The following is a 26,846-nucleotide window of genomic DNA, read 5'->3' as shown; positions in this document are numbered from 1 at the left end:
AAAATAAATATTAATTTATTTATTTTACATTTTATTTAAAATATTTCTGGACACCTTGGTTTAAGAAATTGAATGACTGATTGAGGAATTTCATTCAATTGTGAATTGACTATATCTTTTAATAAATCGATCCAATAATCTTTCAGAATATTTTCTTGGTCACTTTTATAACCTTGAAATCTTGCAACTTGATCTAGCCAATGACAGATGAATGAGATGGCACGGTAATCTCGTGAAACAACGATGAGTATAGGTGTTTCATTGACAAGACTATAAAGATCCATTAAAACTGGGTATTTCCAAGTGGTTGATAGTTGTGATTCTGGTAGGTACTCCCAAACCAATTGTGTCATTTGTTGTTTTTCCTTTTGAGTGAAAAGTGGTGCTTGGTATTTAAATAGACGTGTAATTGATATTAACCATACATCACCACGATGCAACTTGCTACCAAATAAATATTGTAATAGATGTTTGATGTATGATGGTTTGACAAGAGTCTCTCGGTCATCATCACTGACAAGACAAGTCGTTTTAATAGGTGTATATTTGGCTACATTTGATAGACATTGTGCAGTAAAACTTGATGCCAATTCGTCTTGGCACATTAACAGATGCTCAAGTGAGCTGGTGATGTTTGTGAAATGTGGTATCAAATCTGTTGTGAATCGAGAGATTAAAGTACTCAACAAATCAATAAAGAAATGTTTATGTGAGTCTTTGACTTTGGTGATTTTGACAAGAACCGATTCTATTAGACCTGATGACATGATGACTGATGCGTTGGTCTTGCCGAGAATTGAATGTATAACAGATATACATTGTTCAAAGTCGATTGCATATTTCAAACTCTCTATTACTTTGCACATTGATACAATGATTAGATCGATGTGACTGTCTGTCAGTCGAGAACCAGCTGTCGTGATGATCTCTCCAAGTGCTTTAACACTCATTGGACTTGGGTCTTTTGGGTCAGACATGATATCTTTAAACAACAAGTCTATAAATTCTAGACAGTATTGGTTAAATAAATCTGTTGCCCCATTTTCCTTGTCTAGATTGACGAGTATTGAAGTGAGGATGACAGATATAAAGCAGAGTGAGAGTTTTTTGGCGTCGTACCAACCATTATCACTTTCAGGTACTTTAAAGTTCTTGACAAGATTCATCAGTGGCCCAATATATCTGTAGAAATGTCCTATCATTGAAGAAGAAGAATAAGCAAGTTCTAATATTGCTGGACAATACTTTTGATATGCTTCACCAGTCGGTTCCAATTGCCTAATAAACCGCATTGTCATTGGTAAATAAACAAGATAGCGTTCAATACCTATTTGCTGACAATAAAAAAGAGAATCTCGGATGAATCGACCCATTGGTGGTCTGAGTACCGTCACAATCTTATAGAAATCTTTTCCAACTCTCTTTTTACCTATTCCTCCTAAAATGAATCTTAACACTTTAGATGCAATAATAGTAGAGTTGATTGTTTTCTTTTCCAACATTAAAAATATTTTTTTAATTATTCCTTTATATTCCTAAAATAAAGAAAGAAAAAAAAAGAAATCAAGAGAATAAATTAAATTGATTATATGTTTTTTTTAATATATATATATATGTTATGTTAATATTTACCTTTCGAATTAGATTTGGATCTAGTTTACAAATATTTTCAAAAATAACAACCAATTTTAATATTTCACGTTCATCACAATCATTGTCATCCCAACGATCTAAAAGTATTACATGCATTACTTGGTAGACGCTGTTTGGGTGTTTCTTTAACAACTCTTTTGTGATGGTACATGATTGGACAATATGTGTTGTTTCATGTTTGAGACGTTTAGATGGAGCGTCTTTAAAGAGTGCAGTTATAGTATTGACCAACAATAGGTAATTATCACCGTCGAGATAATTAAAATTGTTTTTTCCATATTCCTTTGGTATCAAAGCCATTAAACTAAATAATTCTCGATGAACTTGTAAACTAGGATCCTTTAACCCATTTACAACCAATCTAGTATATTCTATTGGATCTGAAACAATTGGTTTACCCAATGTTAAATAAATATCCTTTAATATTAAATATACTGATTCATTTAATAGTGATACGGTAGTAGTAGGTGTAATAGTAGTCGGTGTAGTATTAGACATTGATCCTTTCTTTGTCTTTGTCTTTGTTGTTGTTATTGTCTTTTCATTTTTTATAAATGTTATTAAATTATTCCAATTTCCTCCTTCTACAAAACATCAACCAAATGATAGAAATATTAATATCCTATTCTTTCTTTCTTTTTTGTTTCTTTCTTTCTTTCATTTATTTTACATACCACTATGAATTGAATGAGATACAGAATCAATGATAGCAATAGCTGAATTCCTGTGTGCAGTGTTGATTACATTCTCAGGATCTTTGATAAATACAATCAACTGTTCCTTTAGACATTGTTTAACATCATTGGCTAAATCTTTCCAAACTGATTTATGATTTGGTATCAAGAATCTATACAATAGAATCAATGCATTCTCTTTTACCTAAATAGAAATAATAATGTATCAACATTAATAAGAGTCTTTTAATATTATCTTGACATGATCGTATACTACATACAGTTGGTAATGATTTAATAATCAAGTATAACAGCCAACTCATAGATTGAGATGGATTGGTTAATTTTAATTCTTTTAATTCATATTTGACCCTTTCTTTGATAGTCTTGTCTTTCTCTCCTTTAACTGAACATAACAACTCTACAAATTCTGGTGGTGGTTCTTGCATCGTCGACCGTCGTCTGTATCTATATATCTATATATCTATATCTAACTCGAGACACATTATATATTTAAAATAGATAGATAGATAGATAGAGTAATATAGTTATTTCATAGCTTTTAAACACGTATTTATGATTTTGAAGAAAAAGAAAAAATAAACTTTTTATAAAAGTTCAAACCGCGAAGATGAAGAAACACACAAATCGATGATAATGCAATATTAATATTTTGCCTTGTGTAGAGATAAAAAAAGAAGAAGTACTTCTACTTTAGTTATTTATATAATCGAGATAGAGTGGAGATATATACCACCTATAGTATAGTATATACCACCACACTTTCACTTTATCATCGATCGTTATTTCATCGATGATCGATAGGATAGGGAAGAGTGGTTGGTGGTTGTGTGCAACTTGTGGGTGTGATGGTGTTATCATCATCCATTCATTCTCTTATCTAGATTAGCAGGGCTCGGCCCCTATTATGTGCTTAAAGTGTAGGAATAGTTGTACATCAACGTTTTTTGGTCGATTGACGGTCACATCAACCCAACTCGATAGATTATTTAAGTTGGTTTCGAGTTGGCCATATAGAATTTCACACCCAAAACAGGAACGAATAATGAATCATTTCAAAAAATGTTACCGTTAAATTATCAAATCAGTTCACGCAAGGGAAACCTTTGACCTTTTTTCAAAGACACTTTCACACCTACATAGCCCTCAACCGTGGCTTCAAAAAAGTAGATAAAAGCAAGAGAGAACGAAAAACAGTTTGGGTTTGCAGCTTTTTGATTTTCTCAGTCCTCTTTGCAAACCATGGGCCCAAAAAGTCGATGCCCCGAGCCGCTTGACCTATGATTGGTGCGCAAAAAACATAATCGATCACGTTTCGTTTCAATTCTACGCAGTTGATTTTTAAGTGGTCGCTGCGGTTTGATGTACTAGTTAAACCACGGCATCTATTTTTATGGAAGTAGATATTTAGTTTTTGTGGGGAATGCTCCACTCTAGCAAAGAAAGAAAGAAACAAAACAAAGCTGCTCTAGGTACCACCACGATGAATGGATCGATGGCATCAACCCCCACATAATTGAATGAACAAGGAGAGGAGAGGAGAGGAGAGGAGAGGAGAGAAGGACAAATTAATTCCAATCTCCTTTGTTCAAGTTTCTCGACACTGATCACCCTCGACCCCAACAACCAACCAAATTGTTTTCCTTTGTCCCAATAATCTTTTAATTCATTCTTTATACTAGTTATACGTTATTATTTATTTATCTCCCAGCAGCTGACGAGATCTATCTATCTTTCTATCAATCTTTCTATCAATCCTTTCTTCAATGAAATTCTCATTGCTTTCAGTGCTCATTTTGGCACTTGTCCATTTATCTCTTTTCACATCAACATCTTTTGCTGAGCAATGTTCGGGTACTGGTCTTCAATGTGCAGATATTTCTCAACCTTGGTATGTTTTTAAAAAAAAACAATAAATACTATTAATAATCAAAATCAAATATTAATCTTTTTCTTTTTAAAAATATATTATATTTTTGCGTAGTGATCAAACAGATCCATTAAATCCATATTCAGGAAGATCATGTAAATATGGATCATATTGTGGTACCAATACAAATACTTGTCAAACTTTTAAAAAAGTTGGAGAGACATGTGATGTGGTTGGTGTTGATTCTCAATGTCTATATCCACTAGCATGTAACAATGGAACTTGTCAAGAGGTTGGATACGCAGTTCTAGGAGATGCTTGTTCTGGTAACAGTCAATGTGTCTCACCATTGGTCTGCACCAACAATGTATGTTCATCGGATAAAGCCAATTGCACTAGCAACTATGAATGTGGGTACGACCAATTCTGCTTTACTCATCCAGTTTCCAAGGCTACTTGGTGTCTTCCACGTATCGAGGATGGTCAACTGTGCTCACAAAACTTTACAAAGATCACCAATGCAACTACTGGTGCATCGACCAATGTCACTGGTTACTTTACATGTTCAGAGTATTCGTCATGCACTGTTCTCAATCGATCCAACAAGACCATCATGACATGTGCACCAAGATATTCAGCCGGGTCGTTGGGTGTGTGTGCCGCCGACAAGTTTGGTGTCGACTATAACTGCAACACCGAGGCTGGTTTGCTATGCTACAAGAGCACATGTGTCAACTCGACCGGTGAGTTGACATCGCCTACACTCATGTGTAACTCGACGTACACACGAGTATGTGGAGACAACTATGAAGTATGTTCGTGTGGTCAAAAGGGAGTTGGACAGTGTCTGCAAAGCGAGTTGCGATCCACCGAAGCATTCTCATTGTGCGGACAGGCCAAGAAGAAGCTCACCGCGTGTGCCTCAGCACACCGATGCACCTATTCCGCCAACCCAAGCAAATCATCGTGTATGATTACCAATTGCTCGACCCAATTCTGTGACAAATATTCATTGTGCGATGTCAAGGGACCAGGGACCATCAATCCATGCTCTGGCCTCTACCCACAACAAAATGCACTATGTCTCGATCTCGGTTACACTGGTTACAATTCATCCAACTATAATCATCCATCTGACAATAGCAACAGCCATTCATCTGCTACTATTACATTGCCATCATCATTCATCAAGATGATGACTACTACCATTCTTTTCACTGTATCATTAACAACCCTTGTATTATTTTAAAAATCAAACCTCTATTCTTTTCCTTTAATCACATATGTGGAATCTAATTAGATACTCTCCTTCCACACACAAATCTATATATATATATATCCTCACAACTACGAAACTATTATCACAAAGGCAAAACAAACTATAAACTAAACTAAATAAATCGTACATATAACTTTACTATTTTCCAACAATACATATATAAGTATTCAATAGTGATAATAACTATTCTATACTGATGATGATCATTATCATCATCACATGATGTAACTAATACTAATAGTAATCGAAAGTAAAACAATGATTCTTGATGATCACTTTCACAAAGACATTTTTTTCTTTTCTTTTTTTTTTTTTTTCTCTCCAAAGTCAGCGGGCCAGTGAAGTGCTCATTCTTTATTTAATTTTAAACTAACACTATCAAGACAAGAGAAGAGGAGAAGAGAGACGAAGAGTAGAAGCGTACTATAGTAAAAGTCAGTCCGATAAAAGAGATAGAGAATACGACGATACAAAAGACAAATTGACAGACTTAGGGTAGAAAGAAAAGTGGTGAGTCATCAATATTAAAAAAAAAGAACAACAAGAAAGAAAGTAAACTACTACCTATTAGCATAGTCATTGATAATAATATAATAGTATGACTCATTAATGAGAGAGGATTAAAATGATGATGACTTGTGGTAGTAGTAGTAGACTTGACTTTTTGATGCAACATAATATAGACTAACATTCAATCAATCAATCAATCAGTTTACAAATATAGAATACAAGAGTATTGATAGAGTTTAGATTAAAGAAGAGGAAGAAGAAGAAGAATGTCAAGAAGAGCTTATCCAACCGATCCAACCAATGTTTTGGCAGGACAAGCAGGTGGACCACAAGGCGGTCAACAACAACAACCAATGCCAGTTGCACCACAACCCTTTAATGGTATTGGTGGTCAACCAGTTGTAGGAGGAGGACAACCACAACCAATGCCACCACAACAACCATTCTATCCACCAACAAATAACTATCAACAACCTCCACTACCCGTAGCAGGAGGAGTAGGAGTACCATATCAACCTCAACCACCTATGGTAGGCGGTCCAGTTGTTGGTGTAGCACAACCACCATTCCAACCATCTCCACCACAACAACAACCACCAACAACCAACCAAACCATCTCTCCTTCATCTGCATCTGCATCATCTGCATCAAAGAGAGCATATCCAGTTGACCCAAGCAACGCCAATTCACTCGTTTCAGGTATGCAAAATCTGAACGTACAAGGACAACAACAACAACAACCATATGGTCAACCACAACCACAACCAGTTGTTGGTAATGTTATTCCACCACAAGTCAATCTATCAAACCACCAAGCTGGATTACCTGCTACCAATACCAATATCAATGGATACCCAACTGCTCCATACAACACCTCTCCCGTTGCACAACCACCATACCAACAAGGAGGTCAACCACAACAAGGAGGATACCAACCACAACCACCACAACAACAATATAATCCAGCTCCAGTTCCAGCTCCATACAATCAATACCAAGGTCAACAACCACAACAACAATATAATCAAGTTCAACCACAACAAGGAGGATACCAACAACAACAACCACAACAACAACAACAAGGAGGATATCAACCACAACAACCATACAATCAACAACAAGGTCAACAACAACACGCACATCAACAAGCATTAAATTATCAACAACAACAACAAATGCCACAACAAGATGTTGTACCAACAGCTGAAAATCTTTGTCCAAAGAGTTTTATGAGAATGTCAATGAATGCAGTTCCAAATTTACCAGCTACTCTTGGAAAAGTTCATATCCCACTTGGTTGTAGTATTCAACCACTTGCTCTTGATCCAAATGTAAGAAAAATATATAGAATACAAGTTGATTAAAGAAAAAACACTAATCATACCATTTATTAATTTATTTATTTAGTTTGAAGTACCATTAATTTCAACACAAATTGTTAGATGTAAAAGAGTTTCATGTAAAGCTTATATAAATCCATTTGTTGTTTGGGTTGATGGTGGAGGTAGATGGAAATGTAATGTTTGTGATTTAGTAAATGATAGTATGTATCAATGACAATGACAATTAATTGATATGGATGATGAATATTTATTAACCTCTACTCTTTTTTATTTTTTATTTTTTTAGTTACACAAGATTATTTTAGTCCAATTGATTTAACAACTGGAAAGAGAGCAGATATTGCACAAAGACCAGAATTACAAAGAGGATGTGTTGAATTTTTAGCATCAAGAGAATATACAATTCGTGCACCACAACCACCATCCTATTTCTTTGTTATCGATGTTTGTTATGAATCTGTTGTATCTGGAATGTTAAATTGCGCTATTGAATCTATTAAAGCTTCTTTAGATAGTATGTATAAAACAACAACAACAACAAAAACACAATCAATGTACATTAACAAAGTTCTAATTATCTTTTTTCTTTATTTATTTTTCTTTTTAGATATGCCAGGAGATTCAAGAACAAGAGTTGGATTTATGACATTTGATGATAGTTTACATTTTTATAATTTAAGATTAAATACTGGTAAGCCACAAGTTTATGTGGTGACCGAGATGGATAATATATATGTACCACCATTTGATGACTTTTTAGTCAACCTCAAGGAAGCAAGACCAATCGTCGATAAATTACTCGATATCATTAAAACTACCCACATGCAAAAAAAGGAACAAAAGGTCATTTCAAGTTTAGGTAATGCTTTAAAGGCTGCTTTCCAAATTTGTGTATGTAAAAAAAGAAAAAGAAAAGAAAAGAAAAGAAAAAGAATCCTTCTTTTATTAATTATTATTATTATATTTTTTAGCAAGGAGTTGGAGGTAAAATTGTTGTATTACAAAGTTATTTACCAAGAGGACATTTTGGTAAATTACAAGTAAGAGAATACCAACAACAACTTGGTACTAAAAAGGAAGCATTACTATTGCAACCAAGTGATTTGGGAGAATTCTATAAAGAATTTGGATTGAATTGTGTCAGTCATCAATTATCGGTCGATGTCTTTTTGTTTGGTACCGATTATGTTGATACTTCGTCGTTGGGTTGTATGGCACAGATTACTGGTGGTGAGCTGTTTTACTACCCCTCGTTTATTGCATCGCGTGATGGACAGACTTTTGCTGCCAACCTTATGCACACTTTGACCCGTGTCACTGGCTGGGAAGCCGTTATGCGTGTGCGTACCAGTCGTCAACTCAACATCAACGTCTACCACGGCAACTATTTCCTCAAGTCGAGTGATCTCTTGTCTCTGGCCACTACTGACCAAGACAAGACATACACGTTGCAAATGAGCATCAACGATGCCATTACAACCAAGTATGTGACGATTCAAGCCGCTCTACTCTACAGTCACTCGTCGGGTGAACGTCGTGTGCGTGTGTTGACCACTTCGGTGCCTGTTGTCACCAACTATGCCGATTTGTTCCGCTATGCCGATGTTAGTGTCGTTGCCAGTCTCATCACCAAGATGGCTATTGACAAGGCTTTGAGCTCGACTCTCAACGATGCACGTGAAGCCATTGCCAATAAATGCGTTGATATTCTCACGGCCTACAAGACCATGCTCAACAGCAACCAAGCTGGTGGTGGCAATCAAAGCGCTCTATCTACTTCGGTCACACTCTCACCCGCTGTTCCCAAACTGCTACTACCCGAGTCACTCAAGCATCTCCCACTCTACGTAGTTGCCATGGTCAAGAACATTGTGTTTAGCTCGCGTCCAACCCACCCCGATCTCCGCTCATTCCACATGCAGCGTATGAAGACTGTTGACTTGGTCAGTTGCCTCAACTTCTTTTACCCGCAGTTTTACAACTTGCTCGCACCTGCAACCGAGCCAACCGCTCAATCGGTGCCAACAACCCTCAAGCTGTCGTCTGACCAATTGTCACGTGCCGGCGTCTTTGCGGTCATCAATGGTTACTCGATCTTTATCTATGTCGGCGAGCAACTCGACCAACGCATCTGCCACGAAATCTTTGGCTGCGACTTTGCCTCTCTCGACCCACTCACCTTCCAAGACCTCCCCCTTCTCGACAATGACGCCAACCGCTACGCCAGAAAGATCATTGAAATGTCCAAGCAATCCTACTCTGAATATATGCGTATGGTCCTCATCAAATCAAACGACCGTCAAAAAGGTCCCGAATTCCAATCTCTTCTCGTCGAAGATAGATCTCAAGAAGGTGGTTCCTACTATGAATTTATTACTCAACTTCAAACAAGAGTTCAACAGAAAAATTAAGAAATTTAAACTAAAAAATAACAAATAAATATAATATAATAAACAATAAATAATATAATAATTATAAAATTACAACAAATTTTGTGATAAAGAAAGAGTGTAGAAAATCTCCACAGAGAGACTTGATAATAACAAAGGAAACTAGTTTTTTTGTCTACCGTCATGATTTGATTTGGGAATGTTTAATTTAATTATTTATTAAATTAATTTAATGGAATTTGACAAATCCAGCTGAACCTGAACCAGATCCAGTGCCAGTGTTACCAGAGGTACCTGAGCCAGAACCAGTACCAGTTCCGCTGGTGGCAGATGAACCAGAGTTGGAGCTAGATGAACCAGTACCGGTAGAGGTTGATGAGCTACCACCACAGAGTCCTAATGCAGCACATACTTGAGCAGGTGGAACCTTGTTGATGAGGTCTTGGATCAAAGTGATACCATATTGTTGGACAATTTGGACGCAGGTTTGGTTCAATGGTGGGAAGAAAGCACATTCCTTTTCCAAATAGGCGACAATTTCGGCTTCAGTGTTGTTGAGGAGGATCAAAGTTTGGATTTCCTTGACGAGGAAGTCACAGACATCACAGACTTCGTCACCAATAACCTTCTTGATGATTGGCTTTGATTCTTCAACAGCTTCAGATGAAGATGAGCAGAGTCCAAAATCTCCACAAAGAGCTTCGGGGTTACCGTCATTAATGATCTAAACAAATAATAATAATAATAACAATCATCATTGATGATTAGTATCAAACTTTTAAAAAAGAATAGTATTACAACATACAGTGTTGATGATGGCTGGACCATAGGCGTTGACAATGCTAATGCAGGTGGCGTTCAATGGACCCAAAATGGCGCAATCCTTTTCCAAAAAGGCAAGGACTTGTGGTTCGGTGGTACCGTTGACGTTCAAGTATGTTTCGATCTTGGTAACAATGTACTCACAGAGAACACATTCCTCACCAGCGGCAGTATTGGTTGGACCGTCAGAAGTGGCAGCAGAGACGAGAGCAATTGAAGCTACAAGAGCTAATAAAATGAAAAATAATGATTTCATTATGTGTGTAATAAATAGGTTTATCTGTACAAAGAGAGATGAGAATAAATAAATAAAGTGTGAGGTGTATCAGAGCTGATAGGACAAAGGCTTCAACCCCTTTTTATAAAAAAAGTGTAAAAAGCGGTCAGTAGATATTTGTGATAATTTTTGCAAATTACTATGAGGAGTTTTCTGTGTTTTGGGGATACCAAAGATATTTATGGCTGGGTTTCTGCAACGACGCCCAAATGAAATTGCTTGGGAATAGTTTTGGTTGAAATTTTATTAAAGGGGCATGATCTCGCTTGCAAGTTGTTTTTTAGTTAATTTCGATAAGAGTAGATATGTTTGTTGTAATTGGCTTGTTGTTGGGGCTAAACAATTCCGATGCACAGATGAATTACCAAGAGAAATCATGATACTTTACTCTTTCATGGTTTTGATAAAATTCCCTTGATGTTTGTATAAATCGAGTATCGAAGTTCACAACGTTTCTTGATGATGTTCATTATCCACGAAGTACAGAATTGACGTAATAATCGACTAGACAGCCATGAACAATCATTATTGTTGACAACGACCATCTCTGATACACATGTGTCTAAATAGGCTATTCTTTCATCAGCAGCAGTTGTCGATCCAAAGAATCTTGTCAAAATATTCTTTTGTACTCTTTGTTGGTGTTGTTGCTGTAGTTGGTCAGTTAATTGTATTGATTCAACAATGATAAATGATACCATCGTCAATATAATACCAATTATAATCAATTTTAATATCATCTCTTTTTAAACACTAGTAATATAATATATTAACTGTAGATAATTTAAAAGTAATAATCATTGTCATTATTAATATTATTATTTTTCATTCACTATTGGGGGTATTCTTGGTGTTAGTGTGGTTCATAGCAACTACTCTGTAGTTAGTTTTAAATACATGTAAATAATTAATTATTTGATGCAGCACGACTTTATCATCAACTTTAATTTATTATTTATTTAATAAAAGTTTTCGTCCAATAACTAAACTTGGAGAATAATAGTTTCTGACTACAAGAGGGGTATGTAATTCTGACAATCAGTAGTAACAAGCACCAAGTTTATTTTTTAAAAAGAAAAGGTTTTTAGATTATAATAAATAGAAAGGGTGTCCATTTTTTGTTTATTATGAATATGTATTTGTTTGTTTGTTTGTTTGTTGTGTTATACTACTATCTCTTTCCTTAGGTATGTTGTTCAAAAAAGAGATAAAAAAAAATAATCGGAGGATATCATCATAGGTTTGATGTATCCAATAAATAAATAAATAAATAAATAGAGGTTGGGGAGAGTGAAACTTGTTGATTGAAGTGATATACTAATTATTTGTTATTATTACATATTATTTAATTTTAGGTTATTGTTCACTTGGATGATAGAGAGGGTTTTCACCGGTACCTGGTTTGGTTTCATAGAGTGGGTTGGCATTTGACATGTTCATCTTCATGCCCTTGTGTTCCTTCCAGTAGTCGTAACCCTTCTTTCCACCAAATACGGCGGCGGCAAGAGCAACGGCACCAGCAACTACAACACCAGCAACGACACCGACAGAGACGACGGCAGCGGTTTGACAGGCAAAGGGATATGGATCATAGTCGTGGTATTCACATTCGTTGGTTTCATTGTTGCAAACACCGTATTGACAGTTGGGCTTGTCGGCAACACATTGACGGGCAATAGAGACGCAACCGAGACGGGCATCACAGAAACCATCGGTACAGTTGGCAATACCAGAGAGACAGTCACGAGCTTTGAATCCACAGCCAGTAGTTTCACTACAGATGGCTTCCTCGCATGGGTTTTCAGATTCTGGACAAACGATTGGGCCGGTTGAACAACCAGTTTCGGTACAGACTGGGATGAGACACTTGTTGGTTGGGGCGGCACAGAAGGTGTTGGTACAGTTACCATTGGTGGCACAAGTGTCGGTGGTACATGGATTTTGATCGTTACAGAGGGTTGGTGGATTGGAACACTTGTATTCTCCGAGTTCTGGGTCACAGAAGGTGCAACCTGCACAGCTGAGTGGGGTGTGGGTGATGGCTCCAGTAGCGAGATCACACTTGTCTTGGGTACAGGCATTGCCGTCGTTGATTTGTGGCTTGTCGATAAAGGTATATTGACCAGTGGCTGCGTTACATTGACCAATGATTTGACACTTGTTTGGAGTACCGGTACACTTGTCACAGTTGGCAATGGTTTCAACGGTGGTGGCGCCAGTTTCTGGGTCACACTTACGGATTTGACAGTTGTTGATGGCACCGCCGGCACCAGTGACGACTGGGTTATAGTTGAGGGTCTTGTTGCAACCCTTGACGGCATCACAACCATAGTTGTAGCACTTGTCAGCAAAGTCACAGTTCTTGGCCGATTGCTTGCAGGTTCTACCATCGGCGTCACAGGTTGCGAGGGAACAGGCATCCTTGGCGGTACAGGTACTGGTGTAGGCACAACCGGTAGAGTTGGTACACTTGGAGGTGGTACATGGCTTGGAGACACATGGCTTGGCAGTTGGGACAGCGGCACCAGTGTTGGCATCACAAGAGAAATCCCAACATTGGTTGTCCAAGTTGTTGTAGGTGATTGGGGTGTAGACACAGCTCTTGCCCAAGTTCTTTGGGTCGATGTTTGGAGCGTCCCATGCTGGACAGGTTGGAGTGTAACACTTGCTTCCAGATGGTGGAGTGTTACAGTTTACCTTGGCATTGCAACAATCACCACCACCGTTACAGACACCGCAGTAATCCTTGGTAGTACAATCCAATGGGAAGTTGATTTGGAATCTCATGTGACTGCCTTCGGTCTTACGTTCACAATAGTAGAAATCAAACGAGTAGATCTTATTGTCGACGAGGCCCAAATTGTTGGAAGTGGTAGAGTCAAAGATGATGGAACCATCTTCATACGAGTGGAGACCTCCGAGATCGAGAGCGAGCTTGTTGTTGATAAACACCCAAACATCGTCATCACCTCTGAAATTGAATTGCATTGGTGGGTTGGTCAACTTGTACTTGAAATAGGTATTCATCTTGAGACAGAAATGGAAGTTGTGGCCTTGATAGTATTTGGTCATGTTGGCATAAGCGTCCCATCCCTTGCCATCGATTGGGAAGAAAAAGTCGTTAAAGTATTCATAGAAACCAGACGACGATTCTTTGGTCAATGGCAAAGTAACATTGAGGAAAATGTTGGTGGCATCTGGAGAGAAAAAGTATTTAAACAATGATGGCTTCAACATACGACCATCGTAATTCTTGGTAGTGTCTTCCAAAGTGACTAACTCTGGAACCTTGGTAATTGGATTGAGGTTTGATACAACTAAACCTGTTGTTACAGATCCATCAGGTGGTTGGAAATTACCATTTAATGATGGATGTTGATCAAAAATTGCTACAGTAAATGGTAATGTATCTAAAAAAAATAGAAAAAAAAAAAAAAAAAAAAAAAAAGAAAAAGAATCTATTAATATCTTGTTGATCGAAATTTTCGATTGTTATAAATATTTTATTGTTTATTTATACATACCCTGAGCAAATACAACTCCTAATAGGCATACAAATAATGCCAAATATTTCTTAAACATCATTTTTGATAAAAATAGATGTGATAGTGAGGTTTAATTAATTTTGGTGATTTGTTGTTGATTTAAAGAATAAATATCTCTAGAGACTAGGGTTTTAAAGTTTGTGTGATTGGAAAAGATTTTAAAAAAAGGTATAATTTTACAAGAATGGTTGTTGTGTGAAAGAGATAAAGAGATTTATGATACAAATAAATAAATAAATAAATAGTGTTGTGTGTGCGATGTGAAGAAACAATAGAACTCTCTTTTCTCTTTTGTTGTTGGTGACACTCTAGCCAATCCCTACTGATGGTTGCAAACAAAAGCAAAGATTACCCACCCATCTTTAGCCACCAGCACCCGCTTTATTTAAAAATATCTTTTTGACAGGAAGAATCCCAAATTGGTGCGCTCGAAGATTTCTTTTTTTGCGAGTGACTCAAGAAGAGAGGGAGGGGCTCCTCACAGATCCTTAATTTCTTTGCCTTTCTATTGCTAACTTTTCAGATAAACTATTTGATGTTTCATCTAGATTTTTTCTGAAACCCCATCACCATCGATGACAAGCAATCTTGTTTGATTGTAATCAAGATTAAACAAACAATTCATCCGTTGTACGATTTGTTTCATTGTGTTCAACACATAAGTAGTCGAAATTTCGTACCATACCACAACACAAACACATAGATAGGCAAGGAGGAGACCCCACAACACCATCGATATCAGATTACTCACAATCGACAAGTTGATCATTGTTTTTTTTAATTTTACAAAAAGGTATTATACTTCCTTTTATTTTTATTTATTTATTTATTTATTATTTATATTTATTTTGGTTTTTGAGTTTGGTTATGACGCCATCCACCATTGTTTTGACCATTACCGCAATTGGGACGTGGACAACATCTTGGGTATGGAAGATGAGGTAATCTAATTTCTGTGCATCCAGATGGCATTTGGAAGGCTGGACACCCAATGATTCCATGTTCAGTTACCCTTTCACACTTTGAGAATGCAGAGTCGCCTTTGGTATGTCCATGACCAGGGTGATGATGTGTTTGATTTTTAGGTGGTCTATATTGTTTATCATTCTCTATTGCAAAAACTACAGTGGTTGAATGACTAATTGTTAAAATTAATAATACTGAAACTAAAACTAATAAAATTGTTTTATTCATATCTTTTAAATATTGTTGTTGCTGAAGAGGATAATAATAATAATTATAATAATATTTTAATTTATTTATAACCTTGGTATTTTGAAGTTCATCATTATATTTTTAGAAGTTAACCACTATTCCCAAAAAAGATATATATGTAGTCAATCGAAAAAATGGTGGTGGGTAAACAAATAAATATATTTTTCAATAAATTATTATATTTTCAAACTCAAACAAGTAATAGTGTGTGGTTGGATCGTTCAAATATGTATATATCTGAATAGAATATTTCATTTATTTGTTAATTTTCAACAACAATTATTTGACCCTTTGATTTTTCTTTAATAGAAATAAGACGACCTCTAAATACAATTGAAACCGATTCCTTTTTCTTAATATCCATCTTGCTAATCGAGTTTTTAAAACCAAAGAATCGATTGTTGGTGTTGAATTTGGCATCTTTACCGCTGTAAAGATTGATAGGTTTACAACCACCATCGACCACTACAATTTGAAACCAACAATCCAAATTAATTTCCATGTTTGCATCGATTTCATCCAAAATATAAATCAACAATCCATAATCGTATCGATTATTTTGTTTAATTTGTAATCTCCATTTAAAAGGTCCCAACATAAATTCTTTTGATTCAAATGATGTTGTATCAACAACACTATTATTATGATTAAAATCTTTTATAATCCATTCATATGTAAAATATGATTTATCCTAAATAAAAATTAAAAAGAAATAAATAATTAATTAATCAAATGGATAAGAATATATATATATATTTTATATACATACTTGTAGATTATCACAATAATCTTCTAAATTATCTATTTTCTTATTTAATAGATTGATTTCTTGACGCATTCTTTCATTTTCTTTTATTACATTTTGATTTGATATGGCAAGTGATTGCATATGTATTGATAATGATTCCATTACATGTTGATTCATATCTTTTCTTTTTCCCTAAAAATAAATAAACAATTATTTGATATTAATAATATTATTAAATATTATTATTATTATTATTATTTCTATTTTCATACCATAAAATTACAAATTTGATTACCCAATATACATGGTATTATAAAATTTGGACAAACTCTTTGATGTCCATCCGATTCATTTCTTTTAAATGTAGAACCACATTTATCTGGACACTCTAATATATATTCTAAACATGTCTCTGACATGTGAGTATCCAACTCTGATGCTTTCATTGTACTTTGACAGTATGTACATGGTACTATACGATATTTACATTCCTCCTTTATATGATTTTGCATTGGTACACCCAACAACTCTACATCACAACCATTTTCTTGTAGAGGACATTTTCTCAGAGTAAATTGACATTGTTGTAAATGTTCTTGTGATTTTTCTACCGTCGTATGTTCTTGACATGCCATTTCAGAGTCTTGGCAATGTTCCCATTCCATATTACCTTTATTAAATCTAAAATGATTTATACAATATATCTAAATATAACAAAAATATTTTTGGTGAGATTTTTAATCATGAACAACAAAAAAGAGATAGTTTACTACTTTTCAATCATACCTTTAAATCTCGTAACATTGATTCAGCCAATAAATTTCTTGATAATCCTTGTAGTGAAGTTCTACATAGTGGACATTCAGCATTATCCTTTGCAACAATAAATGATATACAATCTAAGCAAAATAGATGACCTTTGTAGACGACCAATACAATATTAATATTAGATTCATTCACAACATAACTAATTATTATTTAACCTACCTGATGAACATTGTCTTGGATTCTCTAATATACTTAGACAAATACTACATTCAATTTTGTAATAATCATCTCGACAAACTACTCTACTTTCAATTGACAACTCTTTTGATGATGATGATGAAGAAGATAATGTTCCAAATAATTTAGGCATTTTCAATTGAGAGTGTACAACCGATCGATCCTCTTTAGATTTATAAATACAAAAAAATTAAATAATACAATTGTGGTGGTTGTGTGTGTGTTTAAACAAAAGATTACTTTTGCAATGGTGATGAGTTAGTTTGTGTGTAACTTAATGTTTATATATCTTGAATAACAAAGAACAAGATACCATCATCTTCTTTGCTGGTTATGATAAAACATATGCGCCGATTAGTTAGTTTCGTGCAAGACAAGACAAAACCATCAGTTTCATTGAAAAAACCAACTCTCAATCTTCGATCACATTCAGTTAAAAAAATTAAATAGATATACAAAACATACATTTGTATTGGGACTTGGACAATACTCTATGTATGTTTATTATTACAACAATTACTTTTTTTTTTGTTAGATGGATTATTCCACTTGGGATTGAATAATCTTAATCTATTCAATAATTAATCCTGGGGTGTATTCCTTTTTTAGACCAAACATGCAGGAAGAATTTTTAAAAGTCCCATCCCGAGATATTTTTGTTGAGCCACGAGTCGTATGAGTCGGAGAGAGAGAGAGAGGAGATGAACACCTATTTATCAATCGAGGTCTCTTTTTATCTCTTTCTATCTATATCTATTTTATTTATTATCATGTATAAATTAATTACCGTTTTAGCTATTATCTTTGCAATGATGTGTCAAGTCTCATTTGCAGTTTGTATTTCAAAAAACAACCCTCATCGGATTCATTATTATTATTATATTAACGCAAACAATAATGTTCAATTGTATTATATATATATATATATATATATATTTATTAGTCAGTTTACAATTGCGATCAAATGAAAGATCTTACAAAAAAATATATAACATCTGACAAGAGTCTTGCAACTACTATGATCTGTATTGCCTACTATGAGTCTAGTTGGAATACCCATGCCTATAACCCTAGCTCGGCTACAGGGCTCTGGCAGCTTTTAGGTGAACACGTATGTATTGTTGTCATAATATTATTATTTAATCACAAACTATTTAATATACTATCCACCTAATATTAATTTTTTGATTATTATTTTGATGATTATTATTATTATTTATTTTGATTATTATTATTATTGAATTGATTATTTATCATGAATATTATTAGTGCAAGGATATGTGTTCATCATTTTGTAAGACCCCAAGTGATTTGTATGATGCATCAATCAATGCACGTTGTGCAGAAAAAGTATTAAAGTCACAAGGACTCGATGCGTGGACTACATACTCAAATGGGTACGTATAACCAGCCCCCAAATGGGAACTTATAACCAGCTCCCAAATGGGAACAACAATTGGAATCGTTTATTCTAACCTTTTAATTAATTTATTTTAGTGATTGCAAAGATTGGAAGAAATGTGATCTCTAAAAGTAAAAAATAAAGACTCTGTCGTTTTATTTTATTTGTCCACGTACTCCAATGGGCAAGTATAACCCCCCAATTGGGAACAACAACAATGGTTGGAATCGTTTATACTAACTTTTAATTAATTTATTTTAGCGATTGCAAAGATCCAAGAAATGAGACTTCTAAAAATAAAGACTTTGTTTTATTTGTTAACCACAGTAACATGAAAAAACAATACTTGTATTTATTATTATTATTACAAAATTACTTTTTTTGTTTCTTTTTAGGGGGCTCCTTTTTATCAAGGAGTGTAGGTGGAGGTTTTCTTTTGGCTGCACCACCTCCACCTCCAAAGTAAATTATGGTACCATCAGTTGATGAGGATGATGAATCTTCCGATTCAAATTCTTCATCTCCACTTCCACTTCCACTGCTACTTCCACTGCTACCACTTCCACTTCCACTACTACTACTACTACTCTTTTTTTTCTTTTTCTTTCCTTCACTGTCACTGTCACTCTTTTCTTCTTCCATTTCATCGTCATCTCCACCACCTCCACCACCACCACCATCTTCACTACTACTACTACTACTACTACTACTTGGTAAGATGACTTCAACCTTTTTATCATCAGCTTCTAAAATCATATTGAGTAGTGTAACTGGCATGAATAAATTGACACGGTCTCCAAATGCAGCCAAGTTTCTTTTTGGAGGGTTGGCTTTTAATCGATTATTGTCATAGTGTGTATCGTCGAGTAAGGCTCTATCATCACGTCTCAAGTAATCGTGGACGGCTTGAATATTGGCATTTAAACTCTTTGAACACAGTACATAGTATTGTGAATGTTCCCACAGTTTAGTACGTGTCACTGCATTATTATTTGCACCAACATTTAAATTATCAAATGCAACTGATAGTTCAATTGATTTAAAGCATACCTAAATTTGGAAAAGTAAAACAAATAAATTAATAAACTTATGTATATATGCATATTTGTTTGTTTATGTTTACAACATACCAAGAAAGCATTTGAACCAGTATACTTTGTTGTTTTTTTGTTATATACATGTAAATTACCACCACTTAGACAAATATCCCAATGTTCACCTTCATTTTGGAGATAGCCAATTTTGGAGTGATCAGAGAATCCACCGGTAGAGTCGCCTGTTGTTTTGACACCAGATACAGATACGTCGGTACTACCCCAATAGATGGATTGCTCGTGTCCACCCATATCTACGACAGCTTTAAAAGTTGCCATGTTCAAATGGTCGCCTGGACGATCGGGGACGGTTGCATCAACGTCACCTGATCCTCTCCAAGTACTTATCCACATTTGTTCATTGTCATTGAGACATGGTCTGTTTGCAATTTGGGTTTGGTCGCAACCCGGTTCTTCCAACACTCCCCAAATATCTGAAAACTTGGAGCCAAGAGACCCATCACTTTGTCTAGACTTGGAGGAAACTACAAAGTAATAGTGTTTGTCGTTTAGTTGAATACACCGTTTGTAATAGTCGGCAGCGTGTTGGTTGGCTTGTGGCAGTAGGTATTGTTCGGTTGCATCATCGACATTTTTGTGTGTTGTCGATAGTCCGTTTGTACTGCCTCGTGCAAGCGACTGCAGGAACAGTTGGATCATTGAAGGTGGGTCTAAATCCGAGTCATCGACACTGCTGGGTGGGTCTTCGCCCTCATCGAGACATGTCCATGCTTCGGGATCGAGTTCGTTGGCATCGGGCAGTGTCAAACAAAACATGTGTTGTGCAGGTACATTCTCATCCAACAGTTTAGCAAATGGGTTGGTGTCGCCACCAATCAAATGCGACAAGTCGAGTGAATGTTTCTTTTTGGGGAACCCTTCGACGAGGAATGGCGAGATGTCTAGTTTGCACAACTGCTGTTTCTTGGCTCTCTCCTTTTCGTGTCGAAGTGTATCGGCTGAATCCTCCGAGTCGGATGTATCCTCCTCGACACTATCGTCTTCACCATAGTTGTACTTGTCGGACGCCTTTTTCTGTGCGGCCGTCTGATGGTACTCTCGATAACAGTCTTCGTACAAATCAGTGAGTGACATGAGATTATTGTGAAAGAAGTTGTTTTCCCAACCCATCGACGGGAATGATTTAGCGTATGAATCACTCTTTCTCGGACCTTCACTAAATGAATCTTGCCAATACATATGACTTGGATTACCATCCAACGGTGAAAAGTAGGTATTTGGGAATTGTGGCATTGTATGCTACAATCAAAAAATAAACAATCAAAAAATAAACAAACAAAGTTTAATAAATACAATACAATATAATAATAATATAATATTGATATAATATTGATATTGATATAATAATTGATATAATACGTACCATTAAATAGAAACCATCACCACCTTCTTTGTCCCATGCAATGATACCCTTTTCATGAGTATTAATTTTGAATGCGTCACCCATTGTTTTGGCAGGTTGATCGTTAAATGCTACATAGTAATGTTGAGTTGATGATATTTGATCCATCGTTGCTCCCAATGCACTCTTATCACTTCGAAGGAAATATCCAGTCTACATAATAATTAAATAAATAAATAATAAGAAGTATGTGTAGACACACATGTGTGATGTTAGTTAGAGAGAAAATTAAAAAAAAAAAAATATACTTTCATTCATTCATTCATTGTTGAAAGAAATGAGAGGAGAGAGTACATACACTAAATTCAGTTTCATCCATTGTTGAATCATAGTATAGATATGCATCTGAAGTACCACGTATCTTGATTGCAAACCACCAATCTACTTCTACTGGGTCATCGTCACCTTCATCATCAGTTTGTGTAAATATTCTTTGGTCTTGTAGACATTTGATACTATCAACTATAGTAATGTGATTGATTAATAACAGCACTGTTATCATCATACCAATCACATAACTATAACTAATCATTAATTTATTCATCATCGGTTTGATATGAATATATAGGGTATGAATAGTTCGTTTTGTGTGATCAATCTTTTCTCTACATCTACTCTTCACTAATCTTCTCTTTCTTCTTTCTTCCTCTTTGTATTATAGTAAATACTAACCCTAACCAACTATTATCTCTTTAGATTAATTGGATTGATTGATGATCATGTCGATCAAAACAACGTGGTTGGTACAACCGACACAACACATAACCGCCAACTTTTTAAAAGTGGGTGCGCCGATGTCAATCAATCGGCCTCTTTGAAGGTTTGGGTTTTTTTAAGCTCACGTGTTACAAAATACTACAGCCCTATCGCGAGAGAAACAATCGAGTGTTGGCGGACATAGGACACAGCCCTTTAAAAAATCAAGCAGAACCCTTCGTTATAATTGGGTTTTTAATGTTTCGCTCATGGTTGTGTGCCAACCGACCACTATCTCATGATCATGTGCGAGTCCATGCAAAGAGAGAGGAGACAACACCAAACAACATCGACACAACACAATCACATACATTGATTTATTTAAAACATCGTTGTTATGTAGATAGCTAGGAGACAAACAAATCATATAAATAACAACAACCCGACGAATCATTCTATAGATTTACGTAGAACAAGTAAAAACATTTAGAATATTAATCAATCAATGACAACAGTAACAGTAAGATCTAAAGTGACCATATCACTCTTTATAACTACTGTTTTATTGTTTATTATTATAAACTTTAGTATGTATAGAAAAAAAAAAAAAAACATTCATCGTGTGACCACCATCCAACACAATTGATCATGTGTACTAATTTTTTTAATTTTCATTATTATTATTTAGATGTTGTTCAATCACAAACACCAGCACCTATATTTCTTCATGGTGAACCAAAATTTTTGACACAAAGATATTGCAAGTATGATCAGTCGAGTGATGCTTTTGGAGAGTATGCCGAAGGTTTTATTTTGATCAATAAAACAATCAACAAAGTGATTGCAAAGGATTTCAGTATTCAAGGTGGAGTACCTGTATTGTCATCAAAATCATTTGTAAACTATAATTGGTACCCAGAACAAATCCTTTATGTCAAAGTTGCCAATACTGTCCCAACTATAAACAATACATTGTATGTCACATTGTCTGATACAGTCACCCAAGAAGATTGGTCTGTCATGGTACCAGGAATTTATTGTAATCGTATGTTAAAAAGTTTTAAAAAAAACAAAAAGATAATAATTAATTTATTAATTTATTATTATTTGATTATTTTTTAGGATTCAAAGATAATAGTTTAAAATTAAAAAGTAATTCATTGTCTGTTAATGCTACTTGGGATTCTGGATTATCAGTTGCTGTATTCTTGGTAGAATTTGATCAAGTGCCAATTGATAATATTGGGTGTCAAGTTGATGGAGGTGGGTCGAATGCAAGATTCAACTGTATATGTGCAGCAAATGATAGAGCGTACATTGTATTTCCATCGGCATCTAGGTTGATGGTAAGATGCTCGCTAGCACCTGTACCAAACAAATTCAATGGTTGGGATAGTCCAGTGATCGTCACATTTACGGATAGTGGTAGAATCAATATTACATCAGTATCAACAACCGTCTCATTTATCAATGTTTTGAATGGACCTAGTACAACACTTATCACCAAACCAACTGTTGAATGGAAGAACAAAACAAGTGTGAATGCATACTCGGGAGTTGACCATTTTGACCTATACATTAATGCATCGTTACTCAACAATGACTTTATCGTCTATAGATCAGAGGGTGGTGGCGCTGTCCCATCATCTGGCAAACAAACATACCCAAACACTTACAAACCAGTGCTTGGTAATCAAGATAATGCACTCTTGCACTTTGCATTACCATTGGCCAAGTCTACCAGTGGTACACCAAGTCCATTCACAAACAGTATCATTAGTCAACTCAACAATCATACTATTGACCCTCAATACACATACTTGTATAAATGGAGTAACACACAGTCAACTGACGCAACTGTTGTCACCAATGGTACAGTCGTTACACCATCTTGGAAGTCATCAACTGGTATTATACCATTTATCACGGTCACACCCAATACTTTGATGGATGGATACCTGCCAACTTCAACTCGACCCTTCCCATTTGGTCTAAAGTCTGGTGGTGTCAACTCTAACGGTTACCAATATGCATTTGACCAACCACTGCCATCAACCTATCTAGCCAACAAGATATCAGTCACCAATCCACATGGTCAAGTCATTGTAAGTGGGTTGTCCAACCACTCGACCAACACCCTTCTCCCAACCAATACTCCACTCACCCAAATCAGTGGTATTCGAAAGTTCTCCTCTCACCAAGTTATTCTAGTCTACTACTTTGGCAATGACGGTGTAGGATACCAAGGTGGATTCATGCCGCTGGGACCTGGTCGCGGTCACTTTTTCAAGGCTTGTGATTACATTATGCCCAATTTCTTTGAAAATGAAATCAACATTACACAGACGGATAATGGTGTTGGATGGAGATTCACAATGGCATCACTTGCCGGTAACCAACAGACCAACTACCAAATGGGTGATGCCATTCACATGTATTTCCATCAGCCTGCTGTAGTGGCCAGTATCCCCACCATGGGTCTTGTCAACTTTACCGCCAATGATATAGCGCAGTTGTACTGGTCGCCACCAACCGTCGGTGTCACTCTTGGTCCAGCCAAATCAACTCTTTATGTAAGACTCGATCCCTACTTTATCAACTTTCTCAATATCCGTGACGGTCCCGCCGTGCTCATCTACAATAATCACAAATCAGATGTCTATGATTTGTCACAGTATTTCATGGGTAAATATGAAGGTGGTATGTTAAAGATTGAGGTGACCATCAAACAGGGTACCTTTCCCGGTCCAGTAGAGTACTTTTTGGCATCATCAAGTGCCAACATTACAAGAGAGATGATTGGTGCCAATCCAAGAATCGGATTACAAAGTGCTACTCTTCAAGTACTCTGTCAAAATGCCGACGAGATGGGACCGGTCGTAGGTTGTATTTCAGCACCCGACGATTACAACTACACCATCACAGCTACTTCACAAGACCAGTCTGTTCAACTAAGATGGATGGTCAATATCCAGGATCGTCCAAGTGGTATCAATCTCCTTAAAAGCTATGCAGTCATCTCTAGTGACTTGGATCCAACCCAACATCGTGTCCAACTAACTCGTATTAGTGGCGATGACTTTAACGGCAATTATAATGTAACCTATGTGACTCGGTCTGGACCACCAACCGAACGATTCAAACTCGACTTGGTATTGACCGATACACTCAATAATGTAGCTACATCGATCGTCGAACCAAACACTATCAATATCGATCCATTCCTCAATATTGCTAGTTCAACCGAGAATCTTGGTCGATTCATCACTGTCAACTATCCAGTAGTCCAAGATGACGAACCACCCACAATCCTCGATCTTACCCTATCCAATGCTCTGCCAATCGACAGTTCCTACGATAACCGTACACTATCATTCCAATTTACACTATCTGATAGTGTGTCGGGTGTATCACTCACCTCTCGTCCAACACTCTACCTTTCCGGACTTTATAGCGATCTTGCTAGCTGTGTAGGTGTTATCATCAGTCAATCCAACACCAACGAGTCTGATCCCAACCCAGGCAGCGTCACCTACCAATGCAACGTCACTCTCGACTATGGATTTGGGTACCAAACCAGTCCCCTCATCTCAATCTATGGCTACTCTGACAATAACCGTAATTTTGGTGGTCACACTTCCAAAGACCTTGAAGCCAAGGGATTGTTGTCCAAGTTTGACATTGTCATGACAAACACCAATCCCATTGTCCTCTCAACCAGTGGTATTCCCGATGTCCCAGACGTGTCCAGAACAATCACCATCCGTGGCAGACGACTTATCCCAACCGAATCATTCACCTTTACCAAAATACTCTTGTCTGCCAACGGTGCACTCGTATCGACCATCACACCTTTCTTTTATTCACATAGTGTCATTATTGGCAGTGTCAGCACCAATCTCTTCCAACCCACCGATTCTCTTACCATCCAACTCACATATACCTATAGTCCTGGAGGAGGCGTTATCATCACTAAAACATCCAATATATTCCCACTTGTCTATAGAGAAATCATCCCCTACAATCCTCTACCAGAACCTCCTATCAACTCTACAGCTGATCCAATCGAGTTTTATATCCCATCATTTAATCAATGTCCAAATGCTATTGCCCCTATTCCAGATACATCTTCTGATGAAAGTAGTAGTGGTAGCGGTAGTAATAGTAATAGTAATAGTAATAGTAATAGTAATAGTAATAGTAATAGTAATAGTAATAGTAATAGTACTAGTAGTAGTAATAGTGATGATGGAGGTGTTATTATTGTCGATGATGATAAAGGTAAACTGTCATCTGGAGCAATTGCAGGTATTGCCATTGGAGGAGCTGTTGCACTTGCCGCAATCATCCTAGTCGCATTACTCTTTGCCAGAAGAAGAAAGTTAAAGACACGTGGTGACGACGATTCACAAGAAGTACCCAGAGTAGAGTTAAAGACAGTTCCAATGTTTGTCGGAGGTAAAGTCAATAATATCGATCAATTTTAAAGAAAGAAAATTGTTCAATCCATAAATAATAATAATAATAATAATAATAATAAAAAATCAAATAAACAATCATGTATCTATCTATTTATTAATTCAAATTTTAAAGGGTGGGAACAATAATATTATTATTATCACATCATCCTTATCCCACCTCTCTTTAAAAATTACCAACCACTTAACAAGAGATATTTTTTTTTAATAATAAGCAATAATAAACAGAATACAAAAGAGGGGGGGGTAACAACAAATATTATTATTATTATTATTATTTGCTATTATTATTATTATTAATATTAAATGAATGATCATTTGATCAACCAACAACAATAGACAGGAAAAAGAGAGAAGAGACAGTAGAAGTAGTAGTAGGAGCAACCGCCATAATATATTTT

At 35.9% G+C, this 26,846-nt stretch overlaps 10 protein-coding genes across 10 annotated transcripts; 4 read left to right on the top strand and 6 right to left on the bottom strand.

Moving 5' to 3' along the window:
- Nucleotides 1–35: 35 nt before the first annotated feature.
- Nucleotides 36–2,776, bottom strand: DFA_02800 (uncharacterized protein; the record flags this gene model as incomplete). The annotated part of the gene is made up of 4 exons (XM_004362351.1): nucleotides 36–1,535; nucleotides 1,633–2,237; nucleotides 2,328–2,532; nucleotides 2,609–2,776. 4 exons carry the CDS (start codon nucleotides 2,774–2,776, stop codon nucleotides 36–38), a joined length of 2,478 nt encoding a protein of 825 aa, XP_004362408.1.
- A 1,338-nt stretch (nucleotides 2,777–4,114) lies between these two features.
- DFA_02799 (uncharacterized protein) lies at nucleotides 4,115–5,467 on the top strand (the record flags this gene model as incomplete). Its single annotated transcript, XM_004362350.1, has 2 exons — nucleotides 4,115–4,239; nucleotides 4,333–5,467. 2 exons carry the CDS (start codon nucleotides 4,115–4,117, stop codon nucleotides 5,465–5,467), a joined length of 1,260 nt encoding a protein of 419 aa, XP_004362407.1.
- Nucleotides 5,468–6,273: 806 nt separating this feature from the next.
- sec24 (putative transport protein) lies at nucleotides 6,274–9,761 on the top strand (the record flags this gene model as incomplete). The annotated part of the gene is made up of 6 exons (XM_004362349.1): nucleotides 6,274–7,338; nucleotides 7,415–7,550; nucleotides 7,637–7,864; nucleotides 7,958–8,241; nucleotides 8,322–9,221; nucleotides 9,273–9,761. The coding sequence occupies 6 exons, from the start codon at nucleotides 6,274–6,276 to the stop codon at nucleotides 9,759–9,761; spliced, it is 3,102 nt and encodes a 1,033-aa protein (XP_004362406.1).
- A 208-nt stretch (nucleotides 9,762–9,969) lies between these two features.
- On the bottom strand, nucleotides 9,970–10,818 carry DFA_02797 (saposin B domain-containing protein; the record flags this gene model as incomplete). Its single annotated transcript, XM_004362348.1, has 2 exons — nucleotides 9,970–10,464; nucleotides 10,546–10,818. 2 exons carry the CDS (start codon nucleotides 10,816–10,818, stop codon nucleotides 9,970–9,972), a joined length of 768 nt encoding a protein of 255 aa, XP_004362405.1.
- Nucleotides 10,819–11,231: 413 nt separating this feature from the next.
- On the bottom strand, nucleotides 11,232–11,579 carry DFA_02796 (uncharacterized protein; the record flags this gene model as incomplete). Its single annotated transcript, XM_004362347.1, has 1 exon — nucleotides 11,232–11,579. One exon carries the CDS (start codon nucleotides 11,577–11,579, stop codon nucleotides 11,232–11,234), a length of 348 nt encoding a protein of 115 aa, XP_004362404.1.
- Nucleotides 11,580–12,195: 616 nt separating this feature from the next.
- On the bottom strand, nucleotides 12,196–14,424 carry psiI (PA14 domain-containing protein; the record flags this gene model as incomplete). The annotated part of the gene is made up of 2 exons (XM_004362346.1): nucleotides 12,196–14,249; nucleotides 14,364–14,424. The coding sequence occupies 2 exons, from the start codon at nucleotides 14,422–14,424 to the stop codon at nucleotides 12,196–12,198; spliced, it is 2,115 nt and encodes a 704-aa protein (XP_004362403.1).
- An 803-nt stretch (nucleotides 14,425–15,227) lies between these two features.
- Nucleotides 15,228–17,485, bottom strand: DFA_02794 (uncharacterized protein; the record flags this gene model as incomplete). Its single annotated transcript, XM_004362345.1, has 6 exons — nucleotides 15,228–15,599; nucleotides 15,931–16,290; nucleotides 16,369–16,539; nucleotides 16,620–17,051; nucleotides 17,134–17,246; nucleotides 17,335–17,485. The coding sequence occupies 6 exons, from the start codon at nucleotides 17,483–17,485 to the stop codon at nucleotides 15,228–15,230; spliced, it is 1,599 nt and encodes a 532-aa protein (XP_004362402.1).
- A 637-nt stretch (nucleotides 17,486–18,122) lies between these two features.
- On the top strand, nucleotides 18,123–18,883 carry DFA_02793 (uncharacterized protein; the record flags this gene model as incomplete). The annotated part of the gene is made up of 4 exons (XM_004362344.1): nucleotides 18,123–18,185; nucleotides 18,296–18,463; nucleotides 18,622–18,749; nucleotides 18,850–18,883. The coding sequence occupies 4 exons, from the start codon at nucleotides 18,123–18,125 to the stop codon at nucleotides 18,881–18,883; spliced, it is 393 nt and encodes a 130-aa protein (XP_004362401.1).
- Nucleotides 18,884–19,001: 118 nt separating this feature from the next.
- Nucleotides 19,002–22,421, bottom strand: DFA_02792 (uncharacterized protein; the record flags this gene model as incomplete). The annotated part of the gene is made up of 6 exons (XM_004362343.1): nucleotides 19,002–19,044; nucleotides 19,131–19,804; nucleotides 19,885–21,108; nucleotides 21,233–21,424; nucleotides 21,570–21,795; nucleotides 22,339–22,421. The coding sequence occupies 6 exons, from the start codon at nucleotides 22,419–22,421 to the stop codon at nucleotides 19,002–19,004; spliced, it is 2,442 nt and encodes an 813-aa protein (XP_004362400.1).
- A 51-nt stretch (nucleotides 22,422–22,472) lies between these two features.
- Nucleotides 22,473–26,454, top strand: DFA_02791 (carbohydrate-binding domain-containing protein; the record flags this gene model as incomplete). Its single annotated transcript, XM_004362342.1, has 4 exons — nucleotides 22,473–22,554; nucleotides 22,656–23,012; nucleotides 23,090–24,072; nucleotides 24,313–26,454. 4 exons carry the CDS (start codon nucleotides 22,473–22,475, stop codon nucleotides 26,452–26,454), a joined length of 3,564 nt encoding a protein of 1,187 aa, XP_004362399.1.
- Nucleotides 26,455–26,846: the final 392 nt, after the last annotated feature.

The sequence above is a fragment of the Cavenderia fasciculata genome (assembly GCF_000203815.1).
Source record: "Cavenderia fasciculata unplaced genomic scaffold Scf_Dfasci-G-b-205a01.r1-3, whole genome shotgun sequence".
Taxonomy (NCBI): Eukaryota; Evosea; class Eumycetozoa; order Acytosteliales; family Cavenderiaceae; genus Cavenderia; species Cavenderia fasciculata.
This window is presented reverse-complemented; position numbering and strand designations above follow the sequence as displayed.